At 57.4% G+C, this 16586-nt stretch overlaps 1 protein-coding gene across 5 annotated transcripts in view; it reads right to left on the bottom strand.

Moving 5' to 3' along the window:
- Positions 1 to 16586, bottom strand: part of RAP1GAP2 (RAP1 GTPase activating protein 2) — a 51065-nt gene that overhangs the window by 27297 nt on the left and 7182 nt on the right. For 4 of the 5 annotated variants that reach the window (XM_058037716.1, XM_058037717.1, XM_058037718.1 and 1 more), the window contains one exon: positions 9906 to 9941. In XM_058037716.1, coding sequence (XP_057893699.1) covers positions 9906 to 9941 — 36 coding nt within the window. Of the gene's footprint in view, positions 1 to 9905; positions 9942 to 14417; positions 14517 to 16586 lie in introns of those variants that run through there. The other variant, XM_058037721.1, reaches the window with a different exon arrangement.

Raw genomic sequence — 16586 nt, 5'->3', positions numbered from 1 at the left:
TGAGAATACATAAGTTGGTAAGAGGAATGAATCTTGCTAAACCCAGGTGCTACCTGTACTGCCAAGCCTTTCAATAAAGTCTTTGATGGATCAACAGATCTCTTCCTGCAGAAAATACCTGTCTGCTTTCCTCCAAGCTGAAGCTATCAGCCTGACAAATTCCTCAGGCACAGCAAAAAAAAAAATTAGATCCTATTTCTGTGCCAAATTACACCAATTCTCAAATTCATTTCCAATTAATGGAGGGGGAGGGGGTTAATTTTAAATCTTTTAGCTCTCACATTAAACAGGCAGATTCGAATTTCATTGAGTCTCCCTCTCTGGAGACATTTTCCACATCTCTCCTCCCCTTTTCCAGACAAGCTAAGTATTAATCTCCTCTTGGTTTATGCTGAAGTGGCTTTGTATTGATTTTTAAAGATGTTCAATTCTGTCCTATTTGGAAATAGACAAACACTGAGCAGAAACTCAGGTTTCCTCTCCACCCAAACAGGGCCCAGCCCACAGTGGATAATGGCATCTGGACTCACTGCAGCTGACTTGTCATTTATAGAAGACAATAGATGGCGAGGGCTGGGGTGGGCTGGGGGCTATGGGCTCACACAGGAAAAGGAACCAGGACCTCCTGCCCCACAGGACATCACCTCTGGCTGAGCCAGGCCCTGCAGAGCCTGCCCTGTATTTCTTGGGTTCTGCCACCTGGGAGCTGCTCCAGGATGGACAGGGCAGGATGGACAGGGACACCTAGGAAGGCACACAGGATGGCAGGGCTGGTGCAGCTGAAAGCTCCTGCCCTGCCTGTCCCCCCCATGCCTCACCCTCTCCACTCCATCCAGCCTCCTGTTCCCGCAGCGATGCCACCAAGCATCCATCACCTTCCTGAATGTTTGCCATAGGAACGCCCTGTCAGGGCCAGCACCCCCAGAAGCTCTTCAGATGTCCCAAAGGACACCTCCTAAGAGAGAACGCTGCAGATCAAGACATTCCTTTAATGTCCATCCTTCCTTTAAAACAGCAGTATCACCCTGTTAGTGACTAAATTACCTCCAGGGTAAGCAGTTGCCCCTGTTTTTTGAAGGAATATATATCCCTTGAAAAATGCCCTGACACTTTTGCTCCAGACAAAGCAGTTTGGCAGTGAGCTAGGAAGCCTGAGGGGCTGGAGGAGAACAGGACAGGTCAGGATAATTACACACGGTGATTAACTCATCACCTGGCAGCCGTCTGGACACTGCTGGGAGAGAAGGACCTGAAAACGCCAGGCTGGGACAAGACTGAGCCTTTACCCCTAGGAGTACTGGATCTGCCATGAATAAATGACACTATCAATGTTATTATGAAGCCATTAATTTATGTCATAACTTTGGCTTTTGTACAGCTGCTGCTGTAAGATGAAGCCCCCCATAGGTGAGCAGCCCACCAGTCTGCCTCAGCCACCTGCAGAGGAGCCAGCCCCCTGCTCACACCTGAGCCCAGCTCCGGTGACTCAGGGCTTCTCTGGCCAGAGCTGTGGCACTGCCTCATCAGACAGCGCAGGACACGTCCCTGTCACCCTCCTTGCCTCCTTGGGCAGGGGATATTTCTGGTTCCCTCGCTCACGAGGGACAGTGCCAGAAATACTCGAGCTATGCCAGGCATTTGCCACAGCCGGGCTGGAGGCACGGCCAGCCCAGCCTGCCTGAGCTCAGGGGCTGAGGGGAGCCCAGAGACCTGCCCAGGCCCTGCCCCACCACCCCGGGACCCTTCCCCACTGCCCAGGCGCTCATCCAGAGCCCCTCTGGGCACTGCCTGCCACCAGAGCACAGCACCTGCTCTGCCCAGGTGGGAGAGCTGAGATGGGGCAGCTGCACCAGCACCGAGGACTGGCAGCCAGGGAGGAACAAAAGGAGACAATGCAACACAGTCCATACTCCAGAAATAGAAACTGCTTCCCTGCAAAGGAGCAGTCACATCCCGATTTCCCTGGCATGGCAGAAATGGATTTGGAAGCTTGCAAACGAAGGAGAAAGTGATTATAGTGTTTCAATTGGTGCTGCAGGAGGAGGATAAGAGGGCATCCACTTTTACAGAAGTATCACAAGAAATAGAGCTTTAGACTACATTACATCCAGCCCCAAGTAATCTGATTAGAAATTTATTTTATGGCTTCAGTTAGAAAGACATGAAGGCAATCCCAGGAAAGCACAGAGCCAGCTCTTCCATGCAGGCAGTGAGACAGAGCACAGTGAGCCCATCTCCCCAGAAATGGTGCGAGACGGGTGTGACACGCCACAGCCACCCTGACACCACATCAATTCTGAGATTGGATGGTGTGCCAAGGCGTGGGGCAGCCCCAGCTCCCACCCCACACGTTGGCAAGGCCCCCCAGCACAGCAGTGCCCCAGCCCCGACGGTCCCTGTGCCCAGCACAGTGGCTCCTGTACAGAGGAGCAGAGCTCAAGTGCAAGAAAGGAGAAATTTACCCCTGAGCTCAAGGAGAAGCATACAGGGATGGGCTGGCCCTGGCCAGAGCCCATCCCTGTGACAAGTGCACTCCACATCGACCTTCTGCCCGGGCTGTGGCCAAGCCAGGCCCAGGAGTGCCCATCTCCCCAGCACAATTTCCAGCCCTCCCAAGCAATAGGCAGAAAGAGTGGTCAAAGCCACAACAAAAGAACATGAAAGAACTCTCACTGCAGAAAGCAGCTGAGGCCAGGTGGGTCTTGTCCCCCTCCCCTGGGCACAGGGGATGCTGAGGAGCACAGCTAAGGAAGGTGCTGGGAGCAGCGCCTGCCTGGCACAGAGCCTCCAGAGCAGCCCAGTGAAGGCTCCTGGCTGCAGGTGTGCAGGTGACACTGAGCACCGTGTGTGACAGACACACTCAAACAGCTCCAGAGGGGGTAAGACCTGAGCCATAGCCAAGAACTTTAAGAAAGCCACGAAAGAACAGTGACCCAAGAGCAATCAGTGACAGGCGCCTGGAACACTGACCATGCCATCAACACATCAATGCACTAGTGGGTGGTTTTCCAAGACTCATTTATCAAGGAACAAAGCAAGCTGTGGGTACAAGGAGTCTCTTATACACCTCTCCCATCCATTGTGTGCCACTGGCTATGAACCAAACCCTATTCTGTAACTGAGACAGCCCAAGTGAGTCACCTTTGGGCTCTTCCTGCCCAGCAGCCTGCCTGTGGGGTGGCAACTGGGGGCAGCATCAGCCACAGCACAGCTGACACAGAACGAGGTAGTCATGGCCATGACAGCAGCACAATTACATAGAAATTGTATTCCTGATAATTTGGGGTATTTCTCCCTGTGAACACAGGCCTCCTGAAGAGATGAGCTCCAAGATTTCAGCATCCAATTAAATTAAATCAAATCAGCAGAGGAAATTAGTCTTTACAGCATGAGCAGATCCTCTGAATTTTACTAGTAAATCAGTGAGCTAAATGTCAGCATTGATCATTAACATCACTCATAAAGCCAGATTTGGAGGCACAGCCACTAACATGTGCCACTCGCCCAACACTTCCAGCACCCCCAGCACCCTGCTCAGCCCCGGGGCTGCCCGTGCAGAGCAAAGACCATCCCTGGAGCCTTTGTGCCAACCAGTCACCACTGGAATCCTGCTGGGAAGCTCAGGATTAGGCCCGAACTTTAGCCTCAATGGAGCCGTGCCCTTCCCGAGGGTGCTGCAAGGGATGTGGGAGGAGGAGGTGGGCAGGGAAGGGGGCAGGGGGGTCCCAGTGCCACAGGGGGGGCAGCAGCAGCACCTGGGCCCCAGCCACGCTTCTGGAGATGACACCATCTCAATTACCCGCCTCCCTCGCACACCTTGTTTGATGTGAAAGCATTAAAAGACATATAATTTGCGGAGCTAAAACACAGGTATTATCTCTGACACATCTGTACTACAGGGAACGTTCTGAAGTCAATCAAATCCAGGGGTTTCTGCTGCTCTACAGATTTTTCCTTGCCTCTTGCTCCAAACAAGAAAAGATGGAAAATGAAGCAGTTTTTAGCTGCAGACCCATCATCTTCCTCTTCAAATCACCTCACACTGTGTAACTTTATCAATGATCAGGAACAGGAGACCCAGATCAGCTTGTCAGGGCTTTAGAAAGTGGACTCTGCATTCCAAACTGGGAATTAACAGTATATTGTTGTAGCAGAAAGGAGCTGTCATGGCCCCTGGTGTGACACCAGTAACATTTGAGAGGAATGAGACAGGACAGTGCCTGAAAGGACTGACCTTTGAGACTTCACAGAGACCCAGAAAACGACTCTGACCTATTCAAGTACCTGTCAAGCCTCTACATGTCTGTTCTGGGTGGGAGCCTGAGATGAGCCATGTTTCCACAACGGGCTTTGGAAGATGTGAGCTCCTTGGGAACGGTATGGGTCACGGAGAGCACCACAAGCCCCACTGGAACTAGAACAGGCGAGATGGAGAGGGCCATTCCAGAGCAGGAGCGTGGCACGGGAGCGCCGCTGGGTGCCATGGCCGCCCATCCCTGCCGGGCTGGCTGGAGCCAGGCCCTGCCAACTGGCAGGAAAAGCGACAGCCGGCGAGAGCGTACAGTAATTAACAAAATTATCATCAGGAACAAACCACGGGCTTTGGCAGAATGCCTGCACTGCCACGCCGGCACTGCCTACCCTGCTCTGGGCTCCTTGGCCCGGCAGACGTGGGGCTGCTCACGGTCCCCAAATCACACCCACCCTGTCCAGGGCCGAGGGGAGCCCAGTGGGGACATGGCCTGGGCCGAGGGGAGGTCAGTGGGAGCATGGCCTGGGTCGAGGGGAGGCCAGTGGGAACATGGCCTGGGCCAAGAGGAGGCCAGTGGGAGCATGGCCTGGGCCAAGAGGAAGCCAGAAACCACCCCAAGTGGTTGCAGACCCTGCCTGGGTGACCTCAGTGACTCTGCAGACAGAGACCAAACCCAGGGCAGATGGGGCTCAATCACCACAGCCATCATGGCTCCCTCCACCCATCAGGACAATATTTGCTCTCTGAAGGTGGCTGCTCTCCCAGCAACCGCCCTCCGGCTGCAAACAGCTCCCAGCCTGACAGGCCATAAATATGGCAGGAGGAGAAACCACCACAGTTTATTAGTTCTGAGACAGAGCTAAAAATAGACCCATGTGGGGCTGCTCAGTCCTCTGGGCAGATGTAATTGTGGATAATCTAGCTTTAAATATGGGAAGGCTGTCTGACAGCAACAACAACATTTCAGCATATGGACGGGGCGGCACTCACCGCTGCGCCACCTCCAACGTCACCGCCACATCCCAGCCCACCTCCCTGCTCCCTGCCTGGGCTTTCTGCAGGAACAAACCCTCACATGAACCCAATGTCTACACCAGGCCACTAGGAGGAAAGCATAGAGTCAAGTACCCAGGGAGAGCATCAGTGGAGCTGTGCCAGTACCCATTCCCCCGGCCTGGAATTTTATATAGCTGAGGCTTACCAGATTAAATGGCTGAAACACTGCAAGTCCTCAGAGCTGACAGCACCTTCCTCCTCCTGTGAAAGCTTCCTCTGTCCCAGGCAGGCTGTGAGACGTGCTGGGAGGATGCTGTGTGGGCGCAGGGCTGGGTGTGGGCAGGCAGCCAGGGCGATAACTGCCCTTCCACGAAGAGGGAAGCGCTCCAGCCTGCCTGCCACAGATAGCAGCGAGACGTTGGGACTGGCTGGATTTTGTAAATCTCCCACCAGTCCTCGGGCTGGAGGGGAAGGACAGACCATGGCCCTGCCACCATCCTGGCAGGCCACTCAAGCAGCTGATGGTGAGCAGGGCTGGTAGCAGCCCCTAGCCGTGGCAGCAGCAGAGGCCTGTCACCATCCCTGGGCACACACCTGCAGTTCCCTGGCACTGCTTCATCCCAGCAGGAACCCAGCCACAGACCTGCTGCCAACACACGGACTCATTTTGCCTGGCATGCCATGCCCAGCCATGGCTCTCCTGCACTCTGCTGGGCGCACAGCTAACACCCATCTAGCACTGACCCATGGGGACAGACAGCCCAGCCTCATTCTGCCCTCCAGCTCAGCACTGGCTTTAACTGAGTTTAAAGTTTTGTGCAAGTACGGAGCCTTCCTTGCACCCTGGCCCTCTCCAGGCACTGACAGGAGGGGGGCACTGCCAGGCTCCAGAACTGGGATAGCCATGCAGGGCATGCTGTGGGGGCTCACTGCTGGGGTTGGCACTGGGCTGGCTCCACGCCCATCAGCAATGGAGAGGAGCAGTTCCACAGACACGGAGATGGGAAACCTCCCTGTGTGCTGCAGCTGGCTGCTTGCAGTAGTTCTGACAGCATTTCCTTTGCATGTGCTTCTCCGGCTAAATATAATTGCAAAACATACATTTACATGCAATTATCCATTTATGAAGTGCTAAAAGTCAAAGGAATTTACTTAGATGCAATCTGCTCGCTAGACCTTGTCCTCACAGGACCCAAGCTCAAACCTCCAAGATCAGTGCAATAGTCAGTGCAGCCAGCTCCAAGATGCTAAATCATTCCCACATCTTCCCATTAACTCAGCTCCAGCCCATCAAATATTAAAGAACCTCAAGCCTGGACATAGCTCTTTTTACGAAGGTCGAGTAAATCTTTCATCTCTTCCCACCTTCATCCTCCTGCTGCCATCAGCAGAGGAGCATCACATGCTCTTTCATGTGAGTTCTGACTGCACACACACTGGCTCCCAGTAATTGCTGTGCATGGCTCCTCCGTTCCACAGAGACATGATTATTTTGGTGCTATTTTTGCTTTATTAGGCTGAAAGAAGAGGTGACTCTGCCTGAAGGGGGGGCTTTTTTACTGATCTTTTTGTTTAAAGCTCTGTGGTTTCTCAGTGCACCCCATCAATAGCAATGAGCAAATAACCAGAGCACAAAGCTGAGGAGCTGTCAGCAGGGGAAGGGCTGGTGAGCCCCCCACGGGACATCACCCTGCCACTGTTCCACACAGGAGGAGGAAGGGTCCCATGGGTCACCAGACCATTTTTCCACCTCCAGCATCCCCAATCCAAGGTTTTTACAGGGCCAAGGGGGCTCGAGGGTCTCTGCCTGCTTTCTTGGGGACTCCTGCACTTGCTGGGCTCCTGTGAGAGGCAAGCAAACCCACCTGGCTGGCTCACCTGGCCAGAACTGCTCTTTGACATGCAAGGATCCTTTGCAGGCTGATGTTTTCCTCCAGGGTGACCTTCCCACCAGGGAAGCAGCTTAGCTGCCATCTGGCTCAGGTCTTCCCTTCCTGGCAGCACAACCTGACCTCAAACACCCCATGTGTGACCAGGACTGCACGGAGCTGTGCCCCCGGGAGCCTGGAGACACTTCCAGCTCCCTACAGAGACTTCATGGGACACAAGAAAACACCAACACCAAGCCAAGGCTGGGGAGCAGCTTCTGGACACGATTCCCCTTTTGCCAGCCCAGGGGATTCAGCAGCTCCAAGCGCTTTCCCCTGAAGTGGGTAAGGAATAATAAAATGTAACAGAAAAGTAGGGATCACAACGGAATTGGTCCAAACCAAACCCAGGGTCTGCAAATGCCAAATCCCATTTACTGCCCAAGTGTCTCAGTCTCCATCGCACAGCCCCAGTCCCAGCAGCTCTCAACAGCCCCAGCAGCCGAGCACAGCAGCACCAGTGCCTGCTGCCCCCCTGGGGACGTGCACCCCCAAACACAGTCAGCAGAGCATCCCCAAGCCTCCCCCAGACCAGAGCTCCGGGGCGCTCACAGAGCCCAGCCGTGCGGAATGCGGAGCCCTGTACAACGCCTTCCCTGCCCTCCTGCAGCCCCGGCACCTTTGCTGCCACCGGCGGGGTCAGCTGGCGCTGCCAGGGCTCCCCACCGCCTCTCCCGACGCCGCTCCCGCCCTCCGGTGCCTCAGACACATCCCGGTTACCATAGGAACCAACGGGCCCCGAACCGGGGGAGCGAACGGAGAGGAGGCGGAGGCAGCGCCGCCTGCGTGGGTGCGTTCATCCCGACTGCGTGCGGGCATCGGCCCCGTGGGCACAGGCAGGGCTCGCCCCGCATCCCTCACCCTCCCACCCCGGCCGGTGCCCCGGGCCGGGCTCGCTGCCTCTGCACAGCGCGAGGCTCCCTGAGCTGCTCCAGGGCATGCGGAAAGCAGCTCCGATTTTCGGTAATAACTTATACAGGGGAAGAAAACTTCCGATGCTTGGTGCCTCTGTGCCACGGGTCAAACCAGGACATTCTGACAGAGGCTGCAGCAATAACAAGAGGGCGCTAAACCCCCAAAAGTTTGGGTTTATAATATTTTTATAATTTTAAAAGCTTTTACAAATATGAAACGTGGCTCCGGCTGAGCCCCAGTCACAGAACCACTTAAGGAAGCAGCCTACCCACAGAGCAGAAGCACTACGGGGCTGTGGGAAGCATTCTCTGCAAGCAGCAGTGGATGTTCATCAAAGGCTCCAAGGAAACTCCCTCCTCTGGCCAGGGCAGGAAAGGCGGAGATAGAGAGAGAAGCGCGGCGCCAACCCTCGCCCTGCCCAGGCAGGAGCATGGCAGCGTGCCCACAGCACTGGCACGGCATTCCAGCCTGCCTGGCACGGCGGAGACAGGAGGGTACAGGGGGCTCTGCTGCAGAACTGCTGCAGCAGCCCTGAGAGAAATCAGGGCACGGTGCACAGCAGAGTGCAAAGAGCAGCTCAGTCCTTCTCGGCTTCACGGAAAAAGGAAAGTCTGCAGAGAATTCCCTGCCCTCCCCAAAGTGGAAAGCATTGATTTAAACTTCTCATTAGTTCAGCATAACCTGAGCAATGAGCGTAGCGCCAGCGACTCTGCTGTGCCGTTTACAACGGGCACTGGGCTCGCTCAGGCAGCAGCTCCCCCAGGCTTTCCGGATACTTTTCCATTAATGAATAATTTGCACAATGATTATAGAGGGAAACTGCATGAGCCATCACCGTGTGCGCTGTCTGGAGCCCAGGGGAAGCTTGGCCAGAGCATTTCTGCATCAGCACAGGGTGCAGCTGACAGCACTGGAGCTGCACGTGTGCTCACAAGGGAGAACACCAGCCTGGGGTTCCAGGAATCCAGAATCCAGGAGAGGGGAGGCTGCATTACACTGGGAGAGAAGGGATCAGTACCCAGGATGTGCAGCCAGGAGAACAAAGCTGGTGGGAACAGGAGGCAGGTCCCAGACAGCCACGAGTGCTGGGGGAGCAGAGAGCATCGGTGCCACCACTCCCAGACCTTCTCCACCTTCTCTTCCCCATCAGCTGAGGGCGTTCCTCAGCAGGGATGGTGACCTCACACGGCTCACTCCATCACAGCACAGCACCTGGCCCAGTAGCACCTTGCCAGAGCTGCACAGCCCACACCACCCACCAGTGTCCAGCAAGTGGCAAATCCACGATGGACCCACCAAGCAACACTGCCAGTCCACAGACCCTCCTGGACCCCAGCAGCATCTCCACCCCCTCCAGAGCAGTGCCCAGAGCCCCTCAGCAGCACAGGAGAGGAGCTGGGTCACTGGCACTCACTGTTCCACTGACACCACCTCTCCAGATTGAAAAACAAAATACAAAACCTCCGCACTTCACTGGATTTCCACCCAGAAGCTCAGTGTCAGCCTGACCAGCTGATTCCCACCCCCGAGGCAGAGCTGCTGCCCTGTGGGTTGCCCCGTGCACCCCTCAGCCCGCTGATCTCACAGCGCTCCTGTCACCATGTCTGCTGCAATCCCCCAGTGCCTGATTCACTCCCGGCTGCCAGGAGAACAGACTGTGGGACAGGCACGAACGCGTGTCCTGGAGTGGGCGGGCATGGCTGGGCGCCACGGCACCAGCTGGAGCCCAGCTCCCGGGGGAGCATCCCCCGCACCCCGAGCCAGCCCAGCCCCAGCCCGCGGGAAATCGCGGCGAGCAACAGCCAGGGACTCACTTGATCTTCAGGCTGGCCAGCATCGTCTTGTCGATCCTGGGGAGAGAGAGAGAGAGAGCAGGCTGTTACTGCAGGCACGGGGCTCCAGATGTGGCTGCAGGCGGCTGGGTACTGGGGGCTGCTGCCAAACACGACCTCAGCACATCCTTTGGAGGTGCCAGCGCTCCGGCTGACACGACCAACGCCACAGAAAGATTTCATCGGAAAACAAAGTCAACCAAGACTTAACCCAAAATGAAGCCTGGCAGCAAGCAAGAAAAAACCCCCCTAGTTCCTTCCCGGTGCAGAAGTGCTGCCTCCCAGTCTGGAATGGCAGAGGTGAGCTGGGCAGCAGAGCAGGGCATCACCTGTGTCCCAACTCTCTCCAAAGCACAGCTGCCACAAACCAGGTATTCACAGATGATGGACCTGTGGCAGCCCTGGGGCTGGGAAGATCCCCCCAGACCCCACATACTGCAACCCAGCCCAGGCAGACAAAACACAGAGCAGCCCCATTGCTCCCAGCCCTCGCTGGCTCATGTGGGACCAGCAGCCCCAGTTGCTTCACTCATTTCCCTGCCTCTGGTAATGAGTGCTCCTCTCCTCAGAATCATTGTGCTTACAGACATATTAATATTAATTAATGCAAATCATAGTAATGTCTCAAAATGCAAAATAATGTCTTTTGGCAGTCACTGAAAATGCTCTGTTATCTGCCACATGGAATCAATTCCACATCTTAAAAAAAGACCAAACAGCAAAATAACACCCCCAACACCCTCTTGTTTTGCACTGTGATCACAGAGAACACAGCATGGCCACAGAAATGCAGCTTCCCCCCCCCCTTGCAGCTCTACCTTGTCCCCCCCAGGCCGGGCTCTGCTGTCAGGAGGGGCTGCACCCGCGGGGGGCACAGGGGCCGGCCCTGGCACTCTGTGGCACAGCCTGAGCCTGGCAGGCACTCGGGCACAGGTGCCATCACCTGGCCCAGGGTCCCTCACTTGCAGCAGCCTCACCCTCCCAAAACCCCACGGCTGCGGGAGCTCTGTGCCAGGCATTTCCCCAAGCATCAGCTTCCATGCTCTGCTCTGGAGAGCCAGCATGCTGCTGCTCCTAAAATAGATCTAGGGCACCTGCTATTGTGACTCAATACCTTACAAGCCTGCCCAGACCTTGTTGATCATTAAATCACACTGAACTGATATCAGAGCGTGCTGGGGAGCAGAGCTGTTTCCAAACTCAGTGGCAGAGGCAAAGCAGCCCAGGGACACTGGAAGGCTGGGGCAGCTCCCATGGGACCCGTCCCTGAGTGAGGGCTGCTCCATCCGGAGCCACGGCAAGAAAAAACAGTTGTTGTTATTTGGCCTCTTAGAGTGAGAAGGGGAGAAAAAGAAATAACAACAACCAAAAAAAAAAAAAAAAAAAAAAAAAGCCACAGGAAATAAAGTCCCATATTTGGGAAACCGCAGTGGCAGGGTGACTGTGAGAGCCGTTTGTGTGCCCTGCCCTGCCCTGCCCCAAAGGCGGCAAAATGAAACTGCCCACACCCCACAGCGCTGGGCAGCAGCAGCTCCGGGGCAGCACCCACAGCGGCTTTCACAGCTGGCGCATCCCTGCAGCCGGACCGGGAACACCGCATCTGGCCCCGGGAGGAGCACCCTGCTCCGGGACCTCGCTGGCAGCAGATGCAGCTGCTGGAGATTTATAAAACAGCAATTTCCAGCCCAGCAGAGGCTGGAAATAGCGAGCGCGGCCACAGCAGGAGGCGCTGGGTGTGCCAGGCACCTCACACGCAGCCCCACAGGAAGGGTGGGGCGGCCGGGGCCGTGAGAAGAGGCGGGCGCAGGTACGGGGCTCCGGCAGGTCCCGGCTTTTCCAGGGCTCGCCCCGGGAAGGCTCTGCGGCAGCGCGCAGGGGTTGCCAGGAGTGCCTTCCCCGGGACCCGGGCAGGAAAGCGCAGATCCCTTGGCAGCAGCCCCCAGCTCCTGGGGATGGGGCTCCCCCGCCGCCCTCACCCTGCAGATACTGGCAGGGTGTCCAAAGGAAAGGCCCTGTCCTGTTCCCCCAGCCCCAACTGCAAACACAGCCCGCAAGAGCCAGTGCAGCCCCCCAAGGGGCCAGTGCAGCCCCCCAAGAGCCAGTGCCCAGTGCAGCCCCCCAAGAGCCAGCGCAGCCCCCCAAGAGCCAGCGCAGCCCCCCAAGGCCCAGTGCAGCCCCCCAAGAGCCAGTGCAGCCCCCCAAGGCCCAGCGCAGCCCCCCAAGAGCCAGCGCAGCCCCCCAAGGCCCAGTGCAGCCCCCCAAGGGCCAGTGCAGCCCCCTCCAGCTGGCGCAGCCCGTTTCCCTCAGTGACTCTCCAGCTCGTGATTTTCTTTCCCCTACAACTGCCAGAGCGCACAAGCAGACAATGCAGAGCAGAGCGCAGCTGGCCCTGGATGCCCGGCCAGGGACGGTCACGGCTCTGCCGCACCGCAGGAGCTCCTGGGGTGCCCCTGGGCAGGCAGGGCCCAGAGCCGCTGCTCTCAACAGGACCGTGGGACAGAGCTGCCCAAGAGCTGCCATTTGCCCACCCCAAAATGAGCCCACATATCACAAAACTTATTTGAACAGAGGTCTATCCAAGTGCTCCCTTTGCCTTTGTAAGTAAAGAGCACGCAATGCGGCCAAGGCAGCTCCCTTGGCTTCAGCGAGGCTCTGCTCCATCCCAGGGGACCCTGCAAAGCCTCGGCGCTCCAGCTGCCCTCCCGGTGCCCTCGCAGTCACTCAGCATTCCCCAGCCGGTCCCAGGCACCGCGTTGCCCTCAAAGCCCCGGCGCCGCCACTGTCCGGCCCCTGCGGACCCGGGAGGGTGCAGAGCATCCCTGTGCCCCAGACACCACCACAGCCACAGCGCACTTGGAACGGGCACAAAACACCTCGGAGAGGGCAGAGGGAGAACCGTGTCTCTCCTTAAGCTGTTTCCCTACAGACGAACGCCTCTCAGAGGGGAGAGACAGGAGCGAACAGTCCCGCCGAGCTCGGGGCGCCGGCAGCAGCCCTGCTGAGGCCACACAAGGAAGGGATGACTCCTGGGGGTGCCAGGACCTGCCCTGGACCAGGAGGGAGCTTGCCGCACACGCCAAGGTGCCCAAGGCGGCTGCGAGCATCGCTGTCTGAGTGCGGGAGCAGCAGCAGGGAAGGCAGCGAGAGAGGCGCGGGGCAGCCGCTCCGGCAGGTGCCGAGCCCAGCGGAGCCCCGGGGCAATGCCCTCCCTGCCGTCACCGGGGGCTGCTCAGGGCCGCAGCCGTGCCAGGCTTGCGGGGCACGGGGCAGGAAGGTCCTTCCCGACCCACACGCTCGGGCTGGCACTGCGAGGGAGGGCTGCGCCCGAGGGCACCGCGCCGGCGGCTCCTGCTCCGCCAGAGGGAGGGAAGCGCCCACGGCCCCAGCAGAGCGAGGGAGGGAGGGGAAGGCACCCACCAGCCGTAGCCGCCGAAGGACACGCTGCGCTTCCTCTGGAACATGCTGGGGGCTCGGTGCTGCCGGGGCGCTGCCGCCGCGGGCACAGCGGGCACAGCGGGCACGGGACGGCGGGCACAGCGGGCACGGCCGGAGCGGAGCTGTGCCGGGCGGGGGGACCGGAGCACGTCGCGTCCGCCGCCCCCAGCGCAGCAGCGAATGCACACGCGCACACAGAAACACCACAAAAAAAGTCGTTTCCTTTTCTTTTCGTGGCCACAGGCTTTTCGCAACCTCACGCTGCAAATATCGTATTTCTCCTAAAGGCAGGACCACCATCCCCGCCACACGGGCAGCGGGGCTGAGCCACGGCCACCGTGTCACCCCCACACGCCGTGCCCTGCGGCTGCCCCGGCCGCTGAGGCCCGATCCAGAGGGTCACGGGCGCAGCACGGTGCTCTGCCCCTTGCTCTCTGTCCCCGAAATGGCAGCGCTGCAGCCACAGCACCAGGCTGGCTCCCTGCTAGGGGAACCTCCACCCACCCCTTCAGTGCCCCTCGGGGGACAGACATCCCACCTAAGGCATCAAAACGCCACCACCTCATCTCTCATGGCAAACACACCCCACCATCCCAGAGCCCAGCGAGGCATCTCCCACTGGCTCCCATGCTGCTGCCTGTTGCACAGGTTTTCCACCCTCTGGTGCCCTGGCAGCTCTGTAAGGCTGAAGCGGCACCTGCAGCCTGACCACCCCCCAAACTCCCCTGTCCTTTAACAGCCAGGCTTCGGAAATCCCACGGGAATGGAAATGCTGACATCTAGCTGGGTACAGCTCCCATCCATCACAAATCCCCAGAAAACACATGCTGCTCCCTGCTTTGGGCATTGCAGGACACAGCAGAGCCGTGGGGAGGTGAGCCTGGCTGCAGGGGTGGGCATGGTGCCCAGAGGCTGAGTGTGGTGCCCACCTCACACCTTTCACCTCCCCAAACCAGCCAGTGCCCACCTGCACCCGCTCAGAGCTGGGCTGCACCAGGGGATCAGCACCTCAAAGGCCAGAAAGAGCTTCTGAGTGCCAAGGCCCAGCCAGACACTCACCTCCTACCCCAGTGATCCAGGCCAACGCCTGGTGTGGGCTCGCAGCATCCCCTTGCCCTGGCACTCCATGCACGGCTGGCTCCTGGCTCAGAGGCAGCTCTAGCCCAGCGTTCTCATACAAGCACCCAAAAGCTTTAAATTGAGAGGCACTTGAATTCTATCTGATGTGTGAAAAAAGGGGTGGGGGGAGAGGGGGTATAGCAAGCTGAAGAGAGAAATTGCTCAACTCCAGGGAAAAAACTTGGACTGAAATCCAGCTATTTCAACTCCTACTTTCTGCCCACAGCCTTAAAGGGATGAAACGATGGAAAGTCTTTTAATTTTAGAGCTCTTAAGGACATTATTTAAAAAAAAAATGCTGCAGGCTTTGAAGCCATAATTCAGGTGCTACAAAATATCTGGAGCAGTCATTTGCTTGGAACACGTTTGTTCCTGGCCTGCCTGATCTGTGTCAAAGCTCTGCACCAGCAGCAGTGTGACGTTATCCTCTCGCTTCATCTTCCCCCAGGTCGTGTCTTCCTTACACTCCTCCCAGCTGATTTCTGCCCAGCTCTACCGAGCTGCTCACAATTAAAATGTCTGAAAACAAAAGCTTTGGGTGCAGCCAGGCTCTGCCACACACTGGAACGAGCCCCAGGGCGGCTGCTCCAGCAGGGCCCTGCCTGCAGAGGTGTGGGACACGGGTGACAGTGGCTGTGGGAGGCACTGACCTTGGCTGGCACCACAACTTGGCCAGGAACAACTGGGAGAGCCCCAGAGACACGGCCAGATTTAGACCTGTCCCCTTTTCCCCTTGCAGCACCATCTGCTGCATCTTGTTCTGCTGCTTCGGCCCTGCAGGAGCTCACGGCCACCAGAGGTGACACGGACACAGCACAGGTGACAGGGACACCCACAGCAGGGCAGGACAGCAGGGACAGGCCCAGCAGGGCAGGGTGACAGGGACACCCACGGCAGGGCAGGACAGCAGGGACAGGCCCAGCAGGGCAGGGTGACAGGGACACCCACAGCAGGGCAGGACCCGGCTCCCCTCAGCCGGAGCTCACGGCAGTCAGTATGTCATTGTCACCATTGTCACTCCTGCAGCTCCTCCTCACCTCACGCTAAAGCACAGGGTGACCCCCCTGCCTGCCCCAGGATTTCAGAGCACAAGAGGGCAGGACCCTGGAGGGCCATAGGGAGGCATCTCCATTTCCTGCTCCAGGAGGGAGTGGGGCAGCCCCTGCACAAGCCCACCTCACCTGCTCCAGCACCTGGGGTTACCCGTGGCTGGCAGTGATAGGAGTGGAGCTCTTCCTGCTCTCCATCCCCACAACTGGCAGCCCCCCAGGGCCACATCAGCCCCCCCAGATCCAGGTGACAAACTGCATTTGAACCAGGCAAAGGTTAAAAACACACCAGGGGCCAGCCTCAGCTGCCCCAGCCTCCCTGGCTGTGGGTACCTCACCACCGCCTGCCCAGCACCATCTCACCCGCAGGGGCGTGCCTCCAGAAATAGGCTCTGCAATGACATTTTCTCACTTCCCCTCTTCCCCCCCAAGATATTTCACACAGGCTCAAAAACAACAAGGAGAAAACCTTCCTACTTTCAGAGCAGGCACAGGCAAATCATAGCCGAGCAGCCAAAATTAGGGAAAACAAAACCCTGGGGGAGGACGACTCCTCAGTACCATCTGCACCAGTCTAAATTAACATCTCCCAGGGGCCTCTGCCAGAACCAGGATCCCATTGCTCCAACCAAACCTGCTGAGCAGCCCCTGCCCACTGGGAACAGTGTCACACTGCTGGTGACATCTCAGAGCAGGATTGTGCCCTGCAAGGGCAGCATAATTCTTCCCTTTCTTACTGGGATTGCATCATTAGTGCTTTAATATTTCCTGCGGCACTCTGAGGGCATTCGGCTTCCTTTAATGATTCTAAAGAAGGTTGTGGGCACCCAGAAATATTAGATTTTGTCCTGACAGGAAGAACATGCCGTGCGCATCATCAGCTTGACCTACAGAGCAAAGGAAAACAGTGTCCACATTACCTCTGACTCAGTACAAGGAATATTTAAGCACTATTTTCTTCCCTTTATGGTACTGCTGAAGTGAAAAGAGAAACTCCATATCTTAAATGCGGCTTCCCACAAACCCCAGCTTTCTCTCAGGGGCGGCTCTTCACTGTCCA

The sequence above is a fragment of the Melospiza georgiana genome, chromosome 19 (assembly GCF_028018845.1).
Source record: "Melospiza georgiana isolate bMelGeo1 chromosome 19, bMelGeo1.pri, whole genome shotgun sequence".
NCBI lineage: Eukaryota > Metazoa > Chordata > Aves > Passeriformes > Passerellidae > Melospiza > Melospiza georgiana.
Note: the sequence above shows the minus strand (reverse complement) of the source record. Positions and strands in the feature narration are given on the sequence as shown.